This window comes from Mytilus californianus, unplaced genomic scaffold, assembly GCF_021869535.1.
Source record: "Mytilus californianus isolate M0D057914Y unplaced genomic scaffold, xbMytCali1.0.p SCAF_18, whole genome shotgun sequence".
Lineage (NCBI taxonomy): Eukaryota > Metazoa > Mollusca > Bivalvia > Mytilida > Mytilidae > Mytilus > Mytilus californianus.
Genome location: NW_026262666.1, coordinates 101,816 through 127,240, shown reverse-complemented (window position 1 = coordinate 127,240; position 25,425 = coordinate 101,816). Strand labels below are relative to the sequence as shown.

General features: G+C 33.0%; 2 protein-coding genes and 1 long non-coding RNA gene across 3 annotated transcripts in view; 2 read left to right on the top strand and 1 right to left on the bottom strand.

Annotated features, from left to right (window-relative positions):
* The window catches only part of LOC127726504 (protein FAM76B-like), a 28,502-nt gene extending 8,616 nt beyond the window's left edge, over positions 1-19,886 (bottom strand). Inside the window, exons 1-8 of the mRNA XM_052233866.1 lie at positions 19,743-19,886; positions 16,291-16,355; positions 15,029-15,089; positions 13,445-13,597; positions 11,820-12,181; positions 8,851-8,949; positions 1,451-1,628; positions 98-199 (exon numbers count right to left, since the gene is read on the bottom strand). Of these exons, the coding sequence (XP_052089826.1) occupies positions 98-199; positions 1,451-1,628; positions 8,851-8,949; positions 11,820-12,181; positions 13,445-13,597; positions 15,029-15,089; positions 16,291-16,355; positions 19,743-19,823 (1,101 nt within the window). The 5' untranslated portion in view covers positions 19,824-19,886. The remainder of the gene's footprint in view (positions 1-97; positions 200-1,450; positions 1,629-8,850; positions 8,950-11,819; positions 12,182-13,444; positions 13,598-15,028; positions 15,090-16,290; positions 16,356-19,742) is intronic.
* LOC127726509 (uncharacterized) overlaps positions 1-25,425 on the top strand; it is a 264,243-nt gene that overhangs the window by 164,569 nt on the left and 74,249 nt on the right. The window lies entirely within an intron of this gene.
* Positions 20,080-25,425, top strand: part of LOC127726499 (centrosomal protein of 57 kDa-like) — a 51,205-nt gene continuing 45,859 nt past the window's right edge. Inside the window, exon 1 of the mRNA XM_052233857.1 lies at positions 20,080-20,223. Coding sequence (XP_052089817.1) covers positions 20,203-20,223 — 21 coding nt within the window. The 5' untranslated portion in view covers positions 20,080-20,202. The remainder of the gene's footprint in view (positions 20,224-25,425) is intronic.

Below are 25,425 nucleotides of genomic sequence, written 5' to 3'. Positions count from 1 at the left end.
GGACTCAATGACTCGCCATAGTGAGAACCCTGTATGGGCCTTTAATGAGTTTTTAGCTAAGAAACTCCTTCTGGGTACAGAACCATAAATAAACTACCTGATTGTTCTCTGTTGCCTCTGTAAGTTTTTTCTGTAAATTTGTAAATTTTATTCTCCACTCTTTCTCTGATTCATAATTCTGAGCCTTCAGTTCTGTTAGCTACAAAAAATTCACAAGAAATTTAAAGATTGAAAGATAAATCTAAAGAAACTTTATACAACTTTTATATAATACATAACAACAATTTACTATTTACCAAAGGTATCTTATTATTTTTTTTAAAACTTTTTTTCAAAGGTAATCTTGAAATTGAACATTCAAGCTGTTCCAGAAGAAATGAAAATAAATAAATGTGTGTGAGTGAGTGTGTGTGTGAGTGTGTACATGGGGATTGGGTCAAGAGGTCAAGAGGCACTTTTGTACAACTTAAGTTACCCACGATACCATTTTTTTTTCTACGTTTCTTAAAGCTGTATAAAAAAATACAACCATCCATCAAATTTTAATAACAGTGCCTCCCGTATTGTAAATATTGAAAGTCACTGAAATAATAACACATTTTCATTCTAAAGATGGATAGAAAGTGATGTGGGGTTTATTGGTGTATGAGACAGCAACCCAGAGATGCATGAAATTTAATATCAGATGTGTTTTGTCTTTGACCATGATAATAATGCCATTTTACTCACTTCTACTATGAATGAGATAAAGCCTCTATATGGAGGAACACTTCCAAATACGAAAATTTTGTTCCAAAATATATAACTCAATTTTTTATTTTTTCCAGTATTGACAAGTCTACTCAAGATCTGTCTCTATCCTACAGACTTCAGGACATTTTGGTGCAAAGCTAAGGACAGGAAAATTACTCTTATTATTTAGATCTCTCAGGTGGATTGTAAAGTGAGTTTCATCTGTTCAACCATACTTTACGAAGTTAAAAGATGTTTAGCAACTCTATTTTTCATGCTGATAGAAGCTATTTCAATGTTCACATTATTCAAACAAAAGTAGCTGTTTTAGATGTCAAATAGTAACTCTTTTGTTGTGATAAGCATCTTTCTTAAGTTTTAATATTATTGTTATACATATATTTCTAGACTAATAAAATGCTGAAAAAAATTGTAAGTAAACATTAAAACTGCCGTTTTTATGTATTTAAGTCTCAGATTTAAGTCCATGCAATAACTGCCTCTGTTCTATGCTGTCACAAAAAATATGTTTGTTGTCTCACTCAAAAGTGAGACCCTCAAAATTCTAGCTCAAACCCAGAATTGCCAACCTTTTTTTCTTTTTCTGGAAGCAGCTGCTTTTTGTTGTTGTATCTGTTCTTCCTTCCATCATTTACCTCAGCTAACAGCCTCTGTAAATATCATTTTCAGTAGATTTTTTTTTTTTGCAGAATCCTACCTTTTTTTCTTTTTCCAGAAGCTGTTGTTCTTTTTGTTGTAGTGTTTTCTTCAGTCCTTCCATCTGTTCCTGTAGAAGCTGTAAAGCTATCAGATGTTCTGAGCTGTGGGGGTCCTCAGTTGATCTGTCTGTCAGACTACTCATATTTAACCCTGTTATTGAGGACAAACTACTTCCACTACAAGTATAAAAACAAATATAATAAAACCCTTCTTTGAAATGAAATTCTTAACAAATCTTTTGATTTAGCTCCCTTTGTTCATACATGTCAAGGTGTTTTTTTCAACCCTTGACCTTGCAAGAAAATTACATCATCAACTATGTTTTATCCTTGATGTAAGAGATGCTAAGATGAAGAAGTAAAATGTTTGTATTACCTAACCTTGATGGAATAAGAATATATAAATTAAGATATACAGTTGACTTACAAGAGACAATATTTAGTATATATAAACTTTAAAATATGAAACTAATTGTATGAAAGGGTACAGGCACTTAAATTTATATCAAAATGAGAAAGTATCACTTTTAATAATGAAATTAAAAAAAAACATGTAACTTTTTAGTTATTGAAAGTTAAAAAAAAATGGATTTATTTCTGCAAATTCAGATTCTTATTTCAATTTACCCTACCCTACATCAAAATATATGTTCACTTTTCACTTGCACCCAAAAAGCAAAAACGTACTAAGGATTGGAACTTAGTTTAAATATGTCAAACAAAAATGAAATCAACTGAAATAGCACTGTCAATAAAGCATGAAATGAATCCTGAATTTGACACAAAATAATGTTTTAATAACACTTACTCTCCTTCAGAAAGGATGCTCAATTGTTTCTTTCAATGTGGAACTAAAGAGATTGGTAAAAAATGAACTATTTACTGACTTTATAATAAGTGTGTATGAAGTAAAAGTACCATTTGTAAACAAACAAATTTTGATATGAAAACTAACACGGAATAGGCCTGAATAATAGCAGCTATCCAGTATTACACCTTGAAATTTAAATAACTTGTCTGCAAATTTATGGAATTCAAGAGTTTACCAAAGTTTAGTTAAATGATATTTGTATCAAGTCATATTTATACTAAGAAATAATTCTTTCATGTCATGCTTTTTGCTATTTTTCACATGGTTAGGCATTATATTTGTAAATAACTTTATACTGAGCGATAGCAATAAGAAGAGGATCATAATAGAATTCAGAATTTTTTTAGAAAGCCATAATAATATATTTCATTTTCAGACTTATATTAAAATTAAGCCACTAAATTCCGCAATATAAATATCAATATTTCAAACAGAAGATGGCGTCTTCCTTACAAAATTTTAAGCTTTGTTGTTTATATGTTTTATTTCACATTCATTTTAAAATGTTCTGTTAATTTGTAAAGAGTTACCTCCCATAAATATTTTTGTATTCATAAATGAGTTAATTCAGGATTCATAAAATGATGTATTCCAAACAGCTATATACATGATAAGTGTGAATTGACCTTCACACAATTACAAGGAACAACCAAAGCTTTAACACATAAAGGGATATAAACATAGATTCTACCACTGCATTGAGTGTCATGTATAAACTCATCATATGTTTACCAGGTTTCACATTTAGTATGCCAGACACATGTTTCGTCTACAAAAAACTTATCAGTGACGCTTGAATAAAAAAAGTAGAAAAAGTCAAATAAAGTACAAAATTCAAGAGAATTGAGGACTCAAAATTCTGAAAAGTTTTGCCAAATACAGCTAAGGTAATCTATTCCTTGCATAAAAAATCCTTAGTATTTCGAAAAATATGGTACTTCTCCACTCGAGACAATTAAATTTTCAAAATAAAAAACCCTCACACAAGATACAGTGGTAGAATCTGTTTCTCTACAAGTTTAAGTTGGCAAACTTTTATTGTTTTTACATCTTTCTCATTAGACTATATATCATACATCTAAAAAGTATTAAGGAAAATAAATATTTTAGAAGCATTTGGAAAATTGTAATATCAATAACAAGAATAGCAAAATATTTACCAGTATATTTGAGATGTAAATTAAAAAAAAAAAAATGAGAAAAACAGGGGCTGAAGTTTTTTAAATGCATAGCCTAGGTAAAGTACAAATGGGTTATAAAATATTTAGAAAACCAGAAAACATGAGAAGCACTGTAAATCCTTAAATTATCCTCAATACAAATCTATTATAATACAAAGAATGCACACACTGAAATGTCTGGCCTGCTTTACTGACCATTGATTTTATGTTTGATAGTCCTAAATATAAAGGTCCACTACTAGTATCACATAAACTTAACATGATCCAAGAAAATGAGGTCAAGGTTAGATAAACCAAACTGGAAATACATGTACACCTTACAATCACTCCATACACCAAATATAGACCTATTGCTTATACTTTCTGACATACATGTATGGACTTGACCAAGAAAACTTAACCTTGTTCACTGATCCATGAAATGAGGTCGAGGTCAGATGAAAACTGTCTGACGGGCATGAGGACCTTGCAAGGTACGCACATACTAAATATAGTTATCCTTTTACTTATAATAAGAGAGAAATTAACATTACAAAAAATCTTAACTTTTTTTTCAAGTAGTCACTGAACCATGAAAATGAGGTCAAGGACAATGGACATACGACAGACGGAAACTTCATAACATAAGGCATCTATATACAAAGTATGAAGCATCCAGGTCTTCCACCTTCTAAAATATAAAGCTTTTAAGTAGTTAGTTAATGCAGCCGCTGGATCACTATCCCTATGTCCAGCTTTCTGCGACAAAAGTCTCAGGATCGACAAAAAATTAAGGAAATGTGGTATGATTTCCAATGAGACAACTATCAACCAGAGTCCAAATGATATGGATTTAAGCACTTATAGGTCACGGTAAACCTGTACAGCTTTCAGACAATGAATGAATTAATATTTCATACCATATGTTACCTTTTCATTGATATAATGTAAAGCAGGAAATTTTCGTGAGGGTTTATTTTTTTGCTAATTTTGCAATTAAGATCTAAATTGTAAAAATGTCCCATCATGTAAATTTGAATTTTAAAACAATCTGATTAAAACAAGGATCTGAATCCACGCTGAGATTACAAGGGTCTTAGAACACTCCATTCTATTTTCTATTTTAAAAACCTTTCGAATTCCTTTGGTTTTGTCGTTACAATCCACACCTCAAATTTTGAAGCCAGAAATTTCATTGGCCGATGTTATAATTACCAGAACAGAAAGTAGAACTGAGTGTTGTCAAATCCTTGTATGTGAAGCGTCGACACAGGGTCTGTATTTTAATCAGAACAAATTTTTAGGAAAACAGAACAAGAGAAAAAAAAAAGAATGAAAATAAAACATCATGTACGGTTTGGCAATAAAAAGCGTAAAATCTAAACTCCTTGAAAAAAGACCACTTTACAACAGGTTCATCTGTCACCATGGTTACATAGCCATTTCAGCCAAGCAAGGTCAAGTCACATTTGAGTCACAAGAAATATAATGACAATATTTATATGTACATGAATGCTTGCATATGAATATTCCAGTTCACCTAATAAAGCAATGAAGACCCAAGTCATCTATTTTTTTGCTTAATTCTACCCGACTACCATTGTACAAATCTTCCCCTTACAATGAAATGATTTCCTCCATCAAAAGCAGATGAATACATTGACATGAATTAAGCTCGGGGGCGATGAAGCTTACTTTTTTAAGAAAGAGAATCTGCTTTGATCTGCATTAGACTGAATATCTGGTCTGGAAGAAAAAACGTCTGCGTCCATTAATATTAAAAAGAGTTAGTTTAATAGGATGAGTCCAACCCACTATAAAACAGCTGTCAACATTTACAAAGACGGTCAAATCTACTGTGGATTTGTTTAATTTTAATGAAAAAAATGTAATATGCTGTATTTAAAAAAAAAAATTTTAAGAATCCAAAGGATAAACCTGAAGCCAAATTTATTGTTAAATCTTTCTAAAAATCTAGTAGCTGACAGAAGTATTCTTGGTACATGTACTGTAAATTGAGAAATCATTGCAAGTTTTTTTATTTATGCAAATAATGTGCCTACTTTAGTACATGTATCGCAATAATAAGAACTCCCATTCTGATATCAAATTTGTATGTAGCTTTTCATAAAATTGCAATAATTAAACTCACATTTTTGTTAAATCTTCAAAAATCGCAATAATTTCTCAATTTAGAGTATTTAGTGTCATTAACTGGAGGGAGATGGTACATATTGTATCATTAGCTGGAGGGAGATGGTACATATGGTACATATTAGTGTCATTAACTGGAGGGAGATGGTACATATTAGTGTCATTAGCTGGAGGGAGATGGTACATATGGTACATATTAGTGTCATTAGCTGGAGGGAGATGGTACATATTAGTGTCATTAACTGGAGGGAGATGGTACATATTAGTGTCATTAGCTGGAGGGAGATGGTACATATTAGTGTCATTAACTGGAGGGAGATGGTACATATTAGTGTCATTAGCTGGAGGGAGATGGTACATATTAGTGTCATTAACTGGAGGGAGATGGTACATATTAGTGTCATTAGCTGGAGGGAGATGGTACATATGGTACATATTAGTGTCATTAACTGGAGGGAGATGGTACATATTAGTGTCATTAGCTGGAGGGAGATGGTACATATTAGTGTCATTAACTGGAGGGAGATGGTACATATTAGTATCATTAACTGGAGGGAGATGGTACATATTAGTGTCATTAACTGGAGGGAGATGGTACATATTAGTGTCATTAACTGGAGGGAGATGGTACATATTAGTGTCATTAACTGGAGGGAGATGGTACATATATGTGTCATTAACTGGAGGGAGATGGTACATATTAGTGTCATTAGCTGGAGGGAGATGGTACATATTAGTGTCATTAACTGGAGGGAGATGGTACATATTAGTGTCATTAACTGGAGGGAGATGGTACATATTAGTGTCATTAGCTGGAGGGAGATGGTACATATTAGTGTCATTAACTGGAGGGAGATGGTACATATTAGTGTCATTAGCTGGAGGGAGATGGTACATATTAGTGTCATTAACTGGAGGGAGATGGTACATATTAGTGTCATTAGCTGGAGGGAGATGGTACATATTAGTGTCATTAACTGGAGGGAGATGGTACATGTTAGTATCATTAACTGGAGGGCCGGGAGATGGTACATATTAGTGTCATTAACTGGAGGGAGATGGTAAATATTAGTATCATTAACCGGAGGGAGATGGTACATATTAGTGTCATTAACTGGAGGGAGATGGTACATATTAGTGTCATTTATAACTGGAGGGAGATGGTACATATTAGTGTCATTAACTGGAGGGAGATGGTACATATTGGGGCTTTTTTAAGGTCCCTAATTGACCAACAAAATGATTACCAGTAACAGAATTTCTGGTTAAATTTTTTATTTTGCTAAATTAAGGACTGCATGAAAATCTAAATATGAGATTAGTCTTGATGCCACAAGAACCAATGACAACCACAGAACTACAGGCTCCTGACTTGGGACAGGCACATAAAGAATGTTGAAGGGTTAAACATGTTTGTGAGAGTTCAACCAGGATTAGATGATCTTAAAGTGGAAAATGTTGCCCTTATATATTCATTATATTCTGACCTGTTGACAATAACAAAAAAATTTGAAGAAATTTGAACCACACAATTCACAGGAATAATATCATTGGATGTATAGCAGTTTGACAAACACTAGTTTTGATCTCTGAGAAGCTTGATTTCTCTTTACTTATAGTATTCAATCTAAACGTTCAGCTGATTTTTAAGAGTTAAGTCGTTTAAGTGTTATGTAACCCCTTAACTCATCAGATCGATACAAAGTAGTATGTTTTAAAGTGCTGAGAAACTGCATATGGAGTGCAAAAAGTCCAGATCTAATAAACTGGGACTGTAGATAGTCGATGAGGTCTGTTCCATTTAAATATCAGGTACTCAACAGAGGTCTCAATGGAGATTTTTCACAAAAGTCCAGAGGCTTTTCATTTTCAGGCATGATGATACCATATTGTGGAGAGAAACAAGGTCAGGGACTTTTTTCACAAAAGGTTCTTATGAATAAAAGTGGACTTACATAAATGAACATTTCACATACCAGCTTTGATAAGTGTTCGGTATTACTATAAATTTTCACTTCGTACTATGAACATCAAAATTATTTATTTTGTAAAAATATTTCCTTTCTCTATTGGAGCTGTACACGTATACCTAACAACAAAATTATTTTCATTTACCTGTGTTAAAAGTTATTGCAAATGGCTGATATTTTTGTTCCAACATATTGTTTTTCTTAAATTGTTTAACATTTCATACCAATATGACATGTTACTTTTATTATTCTTCCTTTAGTTTATTTATTTTGTATTTACATTGTATCATAGGTCAAATTTATTTGTTCAGTGTATGTTCACTGGTGTTAATATGTCCTTTCATTGAGTTAAGCTATTTCAGTTGATATTTTATAGTGTGTCTTTCTATGTTGTGATGTTACAATATTGTTTCAGAAAAAGGGTGAAGGTTTGGTACCATTAAAACTTTTAAACCTGCTGCATTTGTTTGCACCTGTCCTAAGTCAGGAATCTGATGTTCAGCAGTTGTCGTTTGTTGATGTGGTTCATAAGTGTTTCTCGTTTTTTATCTAGATTAGACTGTTGGTTTTCCCGTTTGAATGGTTTTACACTAGTAATTTTTGGGGCCCTTTATAGCTTACTGTTCGGTGTGAGCCAAGGCTCCGTGTTGAAGACCGTACTGTGACCTATAATGGTTTACTTTTATAAATTTTGACTTGGATGGAGAGTTGTCTCATTGGCACTCATACCACATCTTCTTATATCTATTTCACAATCAGTTTTTATCGTAAGATTTTTAGTGATCATAATCACAGTTTCTTTCTGAATCAAGTCTTATGGCATGAGAAGATGAAAAGAAAACTAAATTTTTAACCGTCTTAACTTTAAAAAAAAAAATTGGTGATGACCGGACAGTTATCTTAATGAGTTTGAGGCTCATCTTATATAGAACCATAAACTTAGATAGGCATTTTTAAAAATCGGGAAACCATAGATTTTTTAAAATGCTCAACATTTCATTAAAATTTAGGTTGCAATTTCTGACCACTTAAATCTGGTGTTTGAAATAAAAACTTACTTAACAGTTTCAAAACCTCTTTTAAATGAAATACATGCAGAAACAAACTCTAAACTCCACTATAAATACTTTAATGACACAGTTAAAACTACTGGAGGTAGTATATATATAGTGCCACAAACTACTCAACTATGTACATATAAGTGTGTATCTTGACATACACAGAATTAAATCTCTATATTTTACCTTTTTGTTGGTGTAACACCATTAGTGGATGAGTTTGTCTCTAACCGAGGTTTCTTGGGTGGAGTTTGTGCTGCTGTTGGAGTATTTGGTTCACTTGATCTATAAAACACAGAAACTAAATATAATACATGTATCTTTACTTGTGACTAAAACACAGAAACTAAATGTAATACATGTATCTTTACTTGTGACTACAACACAGAAACTAAATATAATACATGTATCTTTACTTGTGACGAAAACATAGAAACTAAATATTATACATGTATCTTTACTTGTGACTTATTTAAACACAGAAACTAATTATAATACATGTATCTTTACTTCTGACTAAAATTCAGTGAATGTAATGCCTCCTCAATATTTTGTAATTTTCTAATTTAAACTAAATACACTTTCATGACCCCATTGGAAATAAGCAGAAATGCTTTAATGGGTTATCCATGGAAGGATATCAACTTGAGAGTGCATTTTAGCATTACCGTATTTGTTTTATTTCAAATTTTTTAACTGTACTTGTCTATAGTTGATATTGATTCCTAATGAATTTTACCTTTCACCTTTTATCTTTACATGAATGGGTTAATGAATTATCATGATAAAATATGATTTACAAGAACTTGTGAACATAAGACACAATGCCCCAGCTTGCATTGTAGCACTTCTATGTTCAGTGAAGCATAAAATATGGGTCAAAACCCTTATTTGGCATATATTTTAAACAGTTCATTTCATAATGAACATGTGTACTACATTTCAAGTTGATGTGACCTTTAACTATTTATTACTTTTTTTGGTGATGTGTTCCTCACCAACATTCACTTTTGACTGTGGTGATGTGTTCCTCACCAATACTTACTTTTGACTGTGGTGATGTGTTCCTCACCAATACTTACTTTTGACTGTAATGATGTGTTCCTCACCAATACTTACTTTTGACTGTGATGATGTGTTCCTCACCAATACATACATCTGACTGCAATGATGTGTTCCTAACCAATACTTACTTTTGACTGTGGTGATGTGTTTCTCACCAATACGTACTTTTGACTGTGATGATGTGTTCCTCACCAATACTTACTTTTGACTGGTGATGTGTTCCTCACCAATACTTACTTTTGATTGTTGTGATGTGTTCCTCACCAATACGTACTTATGACTGTGATGATGTGTTCCTCACCAATACTTACTTTTGACTGTGGTGATGTGTTCCTCACCAATACTTACTTTTGACTGTAATGATGTGTTTCTCACCAATACTTACTTTTAACTGTGGTGATGTGTTCCTCACCAATACTTACTTTTGACTGTGATGACATGTTCCTCACCAAAACATACTTTTGACTGTGGTGATGTGTTCCTCACCAATACTAACTTTTGACTGTGATGATGTGTTCCTCACCAATACTTACTTTTGACTGTTATGATGTGTTCCTCACCAATACTTACTTTTGACTGTGGTGATGTGTTCCTCCCCAATACTTACTTTTGACTGGTGATGTGTTCCTCACCATACATACTTTTGGCTGATGATGTGTTCCTCACCAATACTTACTTTTGACTGGTGATGTGTTCCTCACCAATACTTACTTTTGGCTGATGATGTGTTCCTCACCAATACTTACTTTGACTGGTGATGTGTTCCTCACCAATACTTACTTTTGATTGTGGTGATGTGTTCCTCCCCAATACTAACTTTTAACTGTGATGATGTGTTCCTCACCAACATTCACTTTTGACTGTGGTGATGTGTTCCTCACCAATACTTACTTTTGACTGTGGTGATGTGTTCCTCACCAATACTTACTTTTGACTGTAATGATGTGTTCCTCACCAATACTTACTTTTGACTGTGATGATGTGTTCCTCACCAATACATACATCTGACTGCAATGATGTGTTCCTAACCAATACTTACTTTTGACTGTGGTGATGTGTTTCTCACCAATACGTACTTTTGACTGTGATGATGTGTTCCTCACCAATACTTACTTTTGACTGGTGATGTGTTCCTCACCAATACTTACTTTTGATTGTTGTGATGTGTTCCTCACCAATACGTACTTATGACTGTGATGATGTGTTCCTCACCAATACTTACTTTTGACTGTGGTGATGTGTTCCTCACCAATACTTACTTTTGACTGTAATGATGTGTTTCTCACCAATACTTACTTTTAACTGTGGTGATGTGTTCCTCACCAATACTTACTTTTGACTGTGATGACATGTTCCTCACCAAAACATACTTTTGACTGTGGTGATGTGTTCCTCACCAATACTAACTTTTGACTGTGATGATGTGTTCCTCACCAATACTTACTTTTGACTGTTATGATGTGTTCCTCACCAATACTTACTTTTGACTGTGGTGATGTGTTCCTCCCCAATACTTACTTTTGACTGGTGATGTGTTCCTCACCATACATACTTTTGGCTGATGATGTGTTCCTCACCAATACTTACTTTTGACTGGTGATGTGTTCCTCACCAATACTTACTTTTGGCTGATGATGTGTTCCTCACCAATACTTACTTTGACTGGTGATGTGTTTCTCACTAATACTTACTTTTGACTGATGATGTGTTCCTCACCAATACTAACTTTTAACTGTGATGATGTGTTCCTCACCATACTTACTTTTGACTGTGGTGTGTGTTCCTCACCAATACTTACTTTTGACTGGTGATGTGTTCCTCACCAATACTTACTTTTGACTGTAGTGATATGTTCCTCACCAATACTTACTTTTGACTGTGGTGATGTGTTCCTCACCAATACTTACTTTTGACTGGTGATGTGTTCCTCACCACTATTTACTTTTGACTGTGGTGATGTGTTCCCCACCAATACTTACTTTTGACTGTGGTGATGTGTTCCTCACCAATACTTACTTTTGACTGTGGTGATGTGTTCCTCACCAATACTTTATTTTGACTGTGGTGATGTGTTCCTCACCAATACTTACTTTTGACTGTGGTGATGTTTATGTTTGTGGTGGTGGTGATGATGATGATGTTTGTGTTTATGATGTTTATGAGGCTTCCGTTCACTAGATTTCTCATCCTGACTACCAGTACTCTCCTGACTTTCAGTAACAGAACTACTTGTATTTTCAGTTTTAGGTCCTGGCTTGTTTTCATCCGTAGTTTTGTTCATTATACTATCAAATTTGTCAATTTGTTCTGATTTTTCAGATTTTTCTGATTTTTCTGATGACTGTTTTTGAGACCCAAAGTTCTTTCTTGATACTTCCTGCCTTAACTTAGCTTTAGCCAGCACTCGTTTATAGGCTACTGTACACAACCAGCACATTAATTTTCCATCAACCTGAGAAAATAAACATGAGAAAATGTTACTATCTTTCTCCAGAAGTATTGCACTTTAGTATAAAGCAAACTACATTAGCAAGTTGATCATTTTTTAAACAGCTCAGTTAGTCCTGTGATCTGGTTCCTATTATAAAAAACATTAGCCAGTTCTATGAATACATCATGTACATCAGGGAATTCAATTTATTCAACGATTGTTGGGACGTATAATTCTCAGATCAATTTTTGATATTGCCAAGATATCTGTTTTTCAAATACACATTTATATTTTCGCACATTTCAGAAGCATCCTATTTCCGAAATTATAGAGTAAATATAAAATTTGGTTGTGTTGTCTGTTCTTTCAACCACACATTTTTGTTTACATGTTCACAATTTTAGGAGCACCCTATTAACCCTCCATAAACAGTCAGAGCTCAGACATAAATAAGTCAAATTTTGCTTTTGACTTGTAGAGGTCTAAATGTGCATGGGTTCTCTCCCTTTATCTTAAAACAAAATAAGACTCCAACAAGTCAAATAATGTTAAGCAAACAATATTTGACCTTTATCAAAATGTTGCAATAAATGACTTCTTCCAAGTCAAAAAGTTACAAGAATTGGTAAACTTCAAGACCTATGTACATACATAAAAAGGTCTTGCACCTACATGAAATTGAGACAACATTGTTAAGCAATGCGTTGTCTTCTAGAGAAAAATATGAGTTTGATTCTGAAAAAAAGAGACATTGTCCATTCTCTTTCTGATGCAATCATTTATAACAACTAAAATTGGAAAAAAAACTTAAATGTAAACTAAAAACTGTTCAATCAGATCATTGCTTGTAGATAGCTCAGGTACTTATACATGTTGTAAATTCTCAGAAAAATTTTTATTGACATAGGTGATGTACTTTGACCACAAAGTCTTATAATGTGTTTTCATCCTGTTTTATAAAACATAAATAGACTGAAACAAGACTGTCATTTTCTGACTTAGACATGTTCAAATTTTATCAAAATACATGATTTGACTTCTAAAAGCTGATTTGCTTAGGGCTATTCCATTAAAATGTATGTGGGAGGGTAGGAAGGGAAGTTTAATTATTGAATGTGGGTCATGGGTCTTTTTTCAGTATGCATCTATTACCATTATGCAAAATTATCTAAAAAATGGTTCTTGGTTGTAGGGATATTTTGAAAGTCCCTTCCTACCCTCCCACATACATTTTAATGGAATAGCCCTTATTTCTGAGCCCTGACTGATAAAGAAAATACATACTTTAGTTGAGTTGTCTGTTCTTTCAAAAGCACATTTCTGTTTACATTGTTCACAGGTTTTCGGAGCACCCCATTTCCTTTCCGAGTTAGTACATCTCTGACATTTGTTTCCAATAAATGCAGCAAGGATATTACAATATTCACAGGCTGATGGCTGAAAGAAAAAGTTATCAGCAATGACAATCTTTACAATCAAAGTGCTTGCTAGTACTGAAGGATAAGATAACATTCATTTAACAGAGGGAACTAAAAAATCAAACCTTGCATAAGTACGTAGAATATGAATGTAGTACTATGGATAACAGATGTAACTGTAGTTAGTTCGACTTCAATTATGGACAAAAGAAGATAACTCAAATTTTAAATATTATTTTAATAATAACATCATTGATACTTTTAGAACAGATACTATGCACAATTTATGTAATTTATCTTGAAAAGTATTGTTATACACATACACATCATTTCAGAACTTGAATGTCTGAGAATCTATTTCTTTGATAAATTTCTTGAAATATTCAATGAATGTACTATGTTTTGTTTATTTCAAAAGTGGTGATTAAGTCTGGAAAATTGATAAATATCAAGCCAGCCCAATAAGGGATATAACTGCATGAATTCAATCTTTACCCCAAAATCGGTCATACACACTTCAACTAATAAAACGCTAATCTAAAAATATTTAACATGTCAAATTAAAGTTCACAAATGTTTTCTTGGGCAGATTCAGGCCGTTGTGTACTAGCTACTTCCTTAAAATCGAAAAAAAATAATTAAATTTTTTACATACTACACCCCCTCTTCTAGTGACCAAGGATCAGCACTTATTTTTTCTCCTAAAAAAAGATATTCTATTGTGAAACCATCTGTTCCCAAACAATTCTCCCAGACTTACTGTTAACCAACTAATTTTGGTAGCAATTTATTTTTGTGACTTTCCCCTTTAGAAAAATAACGCGAATATAAACAGTCATGAATATGTAAAATTTGGATCTTTCCTTATTCATGTTATTCAACTAAATCAAATTTATTTGAAAATTGTGAAAGTCAATCGCCAGGATGTGGGCTAGAAAGGGCTAAACGAGAAATAAAGTATCCATGAAAATACGTTGGTTTACAGTCTTCATTGTCTGATTTCCATGACTATGATTACGCTCTGAAAAAATCTATTTTTTTTTTGTTATGGCCTTATTAGAAATTTTCAATGAGCCAAAACTTTAAATGGTGATCAATCAAACTTAATAGGTTGATATTGAAAGGTCCTGCAGGTTTTGGGTCTATTTATGAATGTCAAGACCGGTCTGATACTGTCCCAAGTCAGGATTCCCACAGCAGTTGTCTTTGTCTATCTTAATGTGTTTTTGTATTTTAATTGGAGAAATTGGTGTTTATGACATATCTATGTTTGTCCCGTTAAATAATTTCTTGACTTTTAGACTGTTTAGAGCTTGACATATTGTATAGACACCTGTCTATTTCTAAAAACTATATCTTGACCTCTACATGCTCTAGATGTCTTTTTATTGTTTGTGTTGTTTGGTTGCTGTCTCATTGACGTGTTCCTCACACCTTCTTTTTTTCATACCTTTCCATACAGTTTGACATTCTGAGCACACTTCTTGCAGATAGAATTTGTACTGGTTTTGCTGTAAAAAAAAAATAGAATTTGCTAAATCATTATATGTTATACCTTGTAAAAATGACCAATCTGATTAGGATCCATATCTTAAGTCTACGCTCTGTTTTACTTTCTGTTTTCAAGACCTATTCAGGATCCTTGCATTTTGTTGACACGATATATACACCTTCAAATATTTGGAGGCAGAAATTGCATTGGTTTTTCTTGTGATATTGAAATTTATCTGGTATGTACGTTTAAACCTTAGAGTCATTTTGAATATCAGCTAAAATATATTCTTGTTACCGCTAAAATTCTTTAAATCTTTGTATCTAGAATTAAACATTCAATATCAAAGCTAAAAGAAGTGTCAGCTCTCCTTTAAGTCTTTGTAACTAGGATTTAACATTCAATATCAGAGCTAAAAGAAGTGTCAGCTCTCCTTTAAGTCTTTGTAACTAGGATTTAACATTCAATATCAAAGCTAAAAGAAGTGTCAGCTCTCCTTTAAATCTTTGTAACTAGGATTAAACATTCAATATTAGAGATAAAAGATGTGTCAGCTCTCCTTTATCATGTTTATATCTCTGTAACTAGAATTTAACATTAAATATTACAGCAAAATATGTGTCAGCTCTCCTTTAAATCTTTGTAACTAGGATTTAATATTCAATATCAGAGCTAAAAAGATGTGTCAGCTCTCCTTTATATCTCTGTAACTAGAATTTAACATTAAATATAACAGCAAAATATGTGTCAGCTCTCCTTTAACATGTTTAAATCTTTGTATCTAGGATTTAACATTCAAAATTAGATCTAAAAGTTGTGACAGCTCTCCTTTAAAGACCAAAGCACAAAATATCTGTTTCTTTAATCAAAAGCGCTGTTTGTTATTTACTTTAAAATAACAAATTTCACAAACAACGTACACATAACAGCTTCAAATTTCTGATTTAATATTCAGTTTACACATGTACATAAGAACATGTATTGTATAACAGCTGAAAATCACTTGTAATAGTATCAAACGCAACTACTATTTACATGATTTTTTATTGACATGATAAATACAGTATTTGATTGGTTTGAATCCTTTTGGTGACTGTTTCAATATTGATTATACCCATATCTCTTTTTGTTAAGCCATCCAAATTCCAACTTCTGTTCTATGCTTTTAGGTTATGTTTAGAGATTATGTTTAGAGATTAATGTTAAATATACAAACTTACTCTTCCTGTTGGAATTCAATTCTACAATAAGTACACTTTACTATGGGGTAGTAATTTCTGCATTCCTGAAAAATAAATTGGCAAGATCACTTAAACTATATAATTAATACAACCAAAGATTTATATTAATCATTGTTAATTAAACCTGTGCAATACAAGGGATAGAAAAATAATGATTTATTGTTTTTCTGAATCCCAATGGCTTTGGGTAATTTCATTGTTCCATTGCCTGAAATGAAAATAACTTTGAATCATTGGTGGAATTCATACCCACTGTTTTATAACCAAGTGACAATATAAACAATCATAAAACAATTACCTAAAATGCATTATTTTCTTAAATTGTGTATGTCCTAAATCCCAAATACCATTTTGGTCATCTGATCTTTTAAATTAGTCTGCCAAATATGACAGTTTCAAAAACACTTGCAGTTCGAAGCAGGCTTATCTCATAAAAGGAAACATTTGAAGTTGAAAAGTATCAGAACTATACAAGATGAGAACTCAGCAGCAGAGATCATGTTTGTGTCCTGAGTTACAAATTCCAGCCTTTAATGTAATCATGATGTCGGATTGAAAATAGTTTTCTGTCTTAAAAAGTGCTTTTAAACGACTTTAATGACTAAGCTCCTCAGGCAGTCTTCACGCTTAACCACAGGCCCACCAGCCCAGGCCTTTAAACATCATCTCTACAGGCCAACAGAATCTAACCAAAATTTTCTAAAAATTGAGCTCCCAGCCTGTGGATTTCAAAAGTTTATCGTGAAGACTCCAGTGTAAACTACAGCATTGAGTTTTATAATATTCACAGAGCGGCTTTTTGGTAGAACACACATACAGCTTTACACTTATCAAGCAGTTAAAAAAAAATTGAGGATTTTGATTTTAATCATGTTAGTGAAATAGGAAAATATAAAAGCATAAGTTGTAGCAAAGACAAATGAAAGAGGGAAATCTAATAATTGAAATAGGTCAAATATCTGCAAAGTGTAGCGAGGCAAAAATTTTGTTTTCGATTTTATGAAAAAAAACTTATTTTTTCCGCATCAAATAAAGGGGGAGGGGGTCTGAATCAGACTCTGTCAATATGAATGTAAAAACAATTGAAAATGACACTTAAGGATGTAGTCAGGTGAAATTAAAAATATATAGAATTTAAATTGACATAAGTCAGAAGACCATTTGTTAAGGAACAAAATAAGATAAAAATATTGATAGGTTATGGAACTCTTTTTGAAATATTTTGTTTTAAAAAATGGCGGGAAAAAGGCTGACTCAGACTTTTACCTTATATTTATCAATGGCATTAGTTGGGTCTTAAATCGTAAGTAGAAAACTAGAATCTGCTTAAATATTGGTAATGACCTTTTAATGAGCTGTTGAAGTCTTCTATTGAAAAAAAAGAGGGTGATTATGGGGCAAAATATCTTACCCTGTATTGTAGGAAAAAACCCAAGGAGCCTGAAAATCTGACAACAAATCCTAAACCTGACCCGACGACATCCTTATTAAATTTGGTTTGTCCGAAAGTGCTTTTCTAATTTTCTGTAACTATTGTATACCTTTGTAAACGTGGTAAGAGAAGCGAGATTCACTTTAAAATATAAATAAAGAATGTGTCTGTGGGACCATGTAAATGATATATATATATCTTCAATTCTCAACAAACCAAATTAGAGATAAACCCAATATATAATAAATCAATTGTTTTAAAAACAAATTGTAACCCGTCTTTCCCCCTCGTGATTGCTTGCTGGATTGATTGGTTGGTTGACCGGTTAAACACACAGGACCGTGTCTACAAATGAAGACCTTGGATCCATTATTACCACATGGGCCCGGAACCTGTAGGATTTATTGAATGAATGATTTAACTCTTTTTCATGAGTGGGGCGAGTTGATAGACCCAAATTCAGCGGAAAGTGGGGTGTGTTTGCAGACCTTTATCTATCAGGCTTTACTACTTTTCATAAGTAGGGAGAGTTGGCTAACATGAGTGGTGCAAGTTGCTAGAAATTCTGGAGAGTTGGTTAACATGAGTAGTGCAAGTTGATAGAAATTGGGGAGAGTTGGTTAAGGTGGCTGGGGTGTCTTCCTCCATCTTGGATTTTGAAGTAGCAGATGACAATTGACACATATTTTAGCTCTAATCTTTAATCATATTTATGGCTGTATTTTCTAAAACACACAATATTTTTGTTTGATTCTTTTTTTTTCAACTTTGCCACATAAGGGGAGATAACTCAGATAAAGTAATTTTTATTATTAGAAAGTGTTGTGAATTTACTTATTTTAATATGTAGCAAGAAAACAAGTCTAGTGACCCCACTTTTTCTTATCTGAAACCATGTTATAAGAGCTATCTTCTCACATTTTATCTTGAAATTCTAAGGGGTAGTTTTCTTTTTATCACAACTAAAGTGGATTTTCCATGCATAATCTATACAAAATCTGACGATTTTGCACAATCTGACAATTTGCACAATCTGAAGTGCGAAAAATAGTCTGGTGACCCATACTTTTTATTGTATTTTGTAAAAATGCATGATAAAAACTACATTTTGACAAATTATAAAAAATTCTATGGATTTTAATTAAGACTCCCCATCCTCCTTAACATATGAGTGGTGCAAGTTGTCATGGATTAGGCCAGATCAGGGAGTCATATCATAGGGAAGCAAGCCACTAAAAGTCAACTTGTACCAATGTTACATTTTAACTTGTACCACTGCAAACTTGTACCATTATGAGCTCATACCACTGCAAACTTGTACCATTATGAGCTCATACCACTGCAAACTTGTACCATTAAGAATATAGAATTTTATTGAATTTTAGATTGAAAAAATATACAATTTACAAATATTTTTATGAATTGTTTTGCAAATCTTTACAAAAAAGTTTGGAATTTCTTAATTAAATACTAGTATCATAGACTTGCATTGATTTTTTTTATCATTACTTCACCATTCTAATTAACAAATTATATTCCTTTGATTGTGTAATTATATAATTTTACAGTTTGGAATTAATTGTATAATGTCTATTAAAAATAAAATTCTGTGATTATCAAAACACAAGTTGAGATGAGTCGTCTCTTTTATCAGTAAAAATTAAATAATGGAACTACATTCAAGGGAGACAACAAAGCCAATCTGCTATACTGAGTTTTCTTCATCCAATTAGCCAATGCAAGGAACAATCATTAATTCATATCATCATGATCATAGACAACAGCAATATTTCATCAAAAATAACCTTTGAAAATACTTTCTGCAGTTGAAAACAAATAATGGTTACTAATCAGCTAATTGCGATAAAAATAGAGTAAAGAAATAGAAAGTTATAAGAGGAAAATCTTGAGCTGACGGTGTTAAATCATGCAAATTATTTACTGATGCCGTGATGGGTCAGTAAGATCGTATAAATTTACAAATCGCTGGGTGTCATACTTTGCACAGTTGTTCAGCTGAAGATAATTCGTCAAAAGGGTGTCTCCTGTGACACTTTGTACAAGCAAATAATGCAGCCATTTCAAATATATATAAATTTAAGGATAAAATTTAGTCATAAGTGCTCTTTCAAGTTAGCGGAAGTGCAAATAAATATGGATAATGCAGGATCGCAGTTTTATTTTTATTTCGAAAACGAATAATTTGATTCAAAACCAATAATTTTATTTCAGTTCTAGTAATTAAAGATAATTATAGACAAATTATGATTAAATTCAATTTTTAACATCCGTTTTAAATTCAAGCTTTTATTTTTGACCAATAAGAAAACAGAAAACTTCAAATGTCCGGCGGGATGTCAAAGTTGCTGTCAAGTTTGTTTACAGTTGAAACGATGCACATGTCAAAGGATTACAGAATCAACACGTTTTGTTTTTACGGTTAATGTGTAATTTTCATAATGGAAGACAATTATAGATCAGTAAGTTACAAGTTTTTTATCCCACATTGTCTAGATATTCTTGCATTCATTATTATCTGGAAAATATCAGGTCTGTTCTTGATTTCCATTCATGACATTCCCATATTTTTTCACATACTTTTTGTCAGATTTCTTGAAATGTTAAGGATGAATGAGCCTTTTGCAATGTCAGAATAATTGACTGCCAAGTTAAATCTGAAACAAAGCCAACAGACAGTAAACTTTACACTGTACAATACTAGATATTGAAACATACATGTATGTAAATTATGGTGGTCACTTTTGCTAGAGATCTTTTCTACTTACAGACTACTATACATTATTGTAGTTGTAAAATTTCCCGTGGGCGCAGCCATTTTAATTAGGGTTTCGCAGGTCCACTTCCTGTTGGCCAGCCGGGACATTTTAGGGTTTGATATATATAGCCAGAAACAACAACGAATAACACAAAAACCGGGCCACAAAGGGTAACACAAATGACGGAATAACACCGTTATTATCCAAATAACACTTGTAATGACCGAATAATACTTGAAATTTTAATATAAGCACATACTGTATTGGTGACTTTTAAACATTGATTATTAAATAATGTTATATTATAATTGTATTTTATAACTTAAAAATGATTAACAGAAAGCAGGTAAGTTCATAAAGATCGTTTTAAATTTAGTGTGTACATCCATCATGGCGACCATTGTGATTTCCTTGGTCGCCATGTTGGATGTACGCACTATATTTAAAATAATCTTTATGAACTTACCTGCTTTCTGTAAATTATTTTTAAGTTATAAAATACATTAATAATATACTATTATTTGTTAATCAATGTTTAAAAGTTACCAATATGTGCTAATATTAAAATTTCAAGTGTTATTCGGTCATTACAAGTGTTATTCTGATAATAACAGTGTTATTCGGTCATTCGAGGTACCACAGAGTTCGCGAAAACCTTTTTTGACCCGTCGATCATAGGACTGACTAAGCAAGATTATTTGTCAGTCCTACAAAATTTTTGCCAGTCCTACAAAATCTGTCAAATTTTATCCTGAAATAAAATTAATAGCATATTTTATCGAAAAATAACTTTATTTAAATAAGTTATATTCTTCACAGCCACAGGCAAATTAACAATGAAGGACCAGTTCTGGTCTTCTGATTGTTCTAATTCAAAGTCATCTTCACTATATATCCATTTCATCATCTGAATCACATTCTCGGTTGTGACAGTAATTGTTGGTTTCATCGGAGGGTTCCACCGCCCATTGTTTGCCAGGGATGGCTCCATGAAAAAATTTAATAGGCCATGTGTAGATCGCCGCTTTGATTTGTTTATAATAGAATTCGGAAACCAGTACCGGAAATTAGCCGTGGGTACATCTGATGACCGATGTAAAACACGTACTGGAAATAGTCACGGGAACATCTAATTACCGATGTAAAAAATTGCCGACATAGGCACTGCAACGGCCGTTTTTACATCGGTCATCGGGACTGCCACTAGCCTTCAAAATACTGGTCCGAGTCTCATTTTGGCGGTCAGGACCGACAGGACCGACGGTTTTCGCAAACTCTGGGTAACGGGCCACAAATGACATAGTTACTTTTAGTTGATTTCCAGTACAGGATCCCTAAGGTTCCTCTTCACCAGACTCATAATTTCAGTTATTTCTATTACTGTTTTGTCCGTGATTACCAGATATTTCTGCTCTATAGTCATTGTAATACTAATAGAGCTCTTCATCAGACTAATATTTATCTAATCGGTTTTTAAAGGTATTTATGGATGGAGCTTACTTCCTTATCATAGTAGCCATTGATAGTTTTGAAGGTTTCAATCATATCCCCTCGTATTCTATATGATAGTGTAGGTAAGCCTAGTTTTTTAAGTCTCTATGGATAGCTCATGTCTTTGATTTGATTTTTGGTGTTTTAATGCCACTTTTAAGCACCGCTTTTGGGCTATTTCGTGGCGGCCAGTTTTTATTGGTGGAGGAAGCCGGAGCGCCCGGAGAAAAACACAGACCTTCGATAGGAAAACTGACAATCCTCATCAATTAAGATTGGAGTCGAGTGCATGAGCGGGGTTCGAACTCACAACCTCAGTGTTGACTGGCTAGTGATTACAGTAGTAACTACTTAGACCACTCGGCCACCGAGGCCCCTCTCATGTCTTTGAGACCTGGTAGTTGTTTTTATTACCCTTCTTTGGACTCCTTCTATTTTGTCAACATCTTTTTTCTTGTATGGAGAACAGACTGAACTAGCATAGTCCAAATGAGTTCTGACCATGGTTATATGTTTATACAATGGTACGAATGTCTACTTACCCAAGTATTTAAAAGTTTTTCTGAGAACTGCAAATATTAGTTAAGTTGGCCTTATTTACTTTTTCGCTTATGTGATTTTAAATAGTGAGTTCTGAGTCAATTAGGACTCCTATATCTTTTTCCTCTTTAACCTTTGCTATTGTATGATATAGTAGACTGTAATTAGTTGAGTGGTACACTGTATGTGCTATTTGATTTCTTACATATTTTCAGGGTGAAATTTGAGTAGCCATTTGTCACTCCATGTTTCCATCTAATATAGGTCTTCTTGTAGAATTTCTCTGTCATGTTGAGTCTTTATTACTCTGAAGATCTTGGTGTCATCAGCAAATAGATTGGCATCAGAATCCACTTGGGAGACTTGGTAAATGTTTTTTTAGGTGTTCATGGTGTTGTATATATATCAGCTTCAAGTACCTACAGAGCTTTTATTTCCATGTGTACAGAAGATTGAAGCTACATGTACAATGTACAAATATATATATACATGATATATACATTGATATATGTACAATGTACTCGTAGATATATGCTTATTTGGTGTTGTATTACAGCTATCATTTACGATATAGAGGATCTATTTCCATATGAAAAGAAGCTTGAGTGTAAAGAAGAACTTAAGATATAAATTTAATTTATTTTTAGCTCACCTGGCCCAATGGGCCAAGTGAGCTTTTCTCATCACTTGGTGTCAGTCGTCAACGTCTGTTAACTTTTACAAAAATCTTCTCCTCTGAAACTACTGGGCTAAATTTAACCAAACTTGGCCACAATCATCATTAGGGTATCTTGTTTAAAATATGTGTTCGATGACCCCGCTTGCCAACCAACATGGCCGACATGGCTAAAAATAGAGCATAGGGGTGAAATGCAGTTTTTGGCTTATAATATCTCTGAAACTAAAGCATTTAGAGCAAATCTGACATTGGTTATAAATGTTAATTAGGTTTGCTCTGAAATTTTCAGACGAATCAGACAACCCATTGTTGGGTTGCTGCCCCTGAATTGGAAAATTTAAAGAAATTTTGCAGTTTTTGGTTATTATCTTAAATATTATTATACATAGAGATAAACTGTAAACAGCAATAATGTTCAGCAAAGTACCATCTACAAATAAGTCAATATAACCAAAATTGTCAATTGACCCTTAAGGAGCTATTGCCCTTTATAGTAAATTTTCCGTAAATTTTTGTAATCTTTTACTAAATCTTCACTTAATAATCTACTGGGCCAAATAGAATTACAAAATGTAATCTTAGCCACAATTTTCAAATTTGGTATCTTGATTGAAAAATGTATCCGATGACCCTGTCATCCAACCAACATGGCCGCCATGGCTAAAAATAGAACATAGGGGTTTACTATAAAATTCTAAGGGAAAATTGTAAAAAAACCAATTTCAAATGGTCACAACTTGAAAACTAATTTGAATAATGATAAGGGGTCTTCAGTAACTAATGTAAGACTACAATGGGATGGCCTGATTTTAATTTAACTACTGAGCCAAATTAAACCAAACTTCAATTACTTGGCCTCATGCATTCATTATTAGGGTATCTAATACTATTAATTATGATTTTAACCTTAATTATTTTACATGATTTCGAAAACAACAGTCGATACAGGTGAGCGACACAGGCTCTTGGGAGCCTCTAGTTATTCATTATAATATCATACATTCCAACAATTATTTAAAACAAATAATATTTATTCATCAAATCATTAAAAAAAATATTTTATTTAAATGAATTTTTATTCATGAAAATATAAACTATTTTCCTATATACAGATATATATACATCTAAAAAAACATCTGATAATTTAACTGGTATTTGAATGCGAACAGACACAGGGGGCAAACATGCGGGAAGCGAATGTGTAGGATGCGAACATGTATTTGGAGCGAACAGACACGATACCCGACCCCGGTAGCAGATGATACAGCAAGGAAAAACTATCCCAGTCGAAAGAACATAAACATTTAGTGTATTTATAGTTAACTAAGAAATATTTAGACACCACCATGCACATGATGCACTCACATAAATTTGTTACCCATTAACATCATGAACATGATTAATGTATATCAAATTATCAATTTGTCAGATACATTTTTTACATCAATAACAATAAATATTTTTGATACTTCAAACGGCTTCGTTCTTTAAAATCAGAGAACTTTCGAATAATCATTCCCATGACATTATGGATTGTCCATCATCTCTGCCACTTCAGATGGATCTTGCCAAACCACAAGATTGTGAAACTACCACCAATTGTACATGTGCTGCCATCAATTCCAGAGGCAAAGGAGGAATAAGGGGGTTATATTCGATGGTTGTGTTTGAGTATAGACCAGTTTTCACATCAGAGGGAGACAGTTAAGCAAAGATAAGAATTCGAAGAATAGGAAAAGAAGGGACAAGATTTGAACAAGAAAGAAAGATGCCCCATGAATTAGAAGCAGGAAACAGGAGACTGAAGCGATAATTGAAGAAGACTAAGTGGAGGGAACAGTTTTTATTTCCAACGGAACAGTAATTTTATCCATTTCTACAGTGACTGTCCATTCATTTGTGACTTTTGATTAATGCCTTGATTGATATCTTATAGTGTGTCTTTTTATGTTGTAATGTTACAGTACTGTATCAGGTTAGGGTGAAGGTTGGTGCCTGATAAAATGTTTAAACCCACTGCATTTTTGGAAAGTTTGCAATAGCTTGCTATCTTGACTTTTGTCGCAGAAAGCTCGACATAGGGATAGTGATCCGGCGGCGGCGGCGGCGTTAGCTCACTTCTTAAAAGCTTTATATTTTAGAAGGTGGAAGACCTGGATGCTTCATACTTTGTATATGGATGCCTCATGTTACGA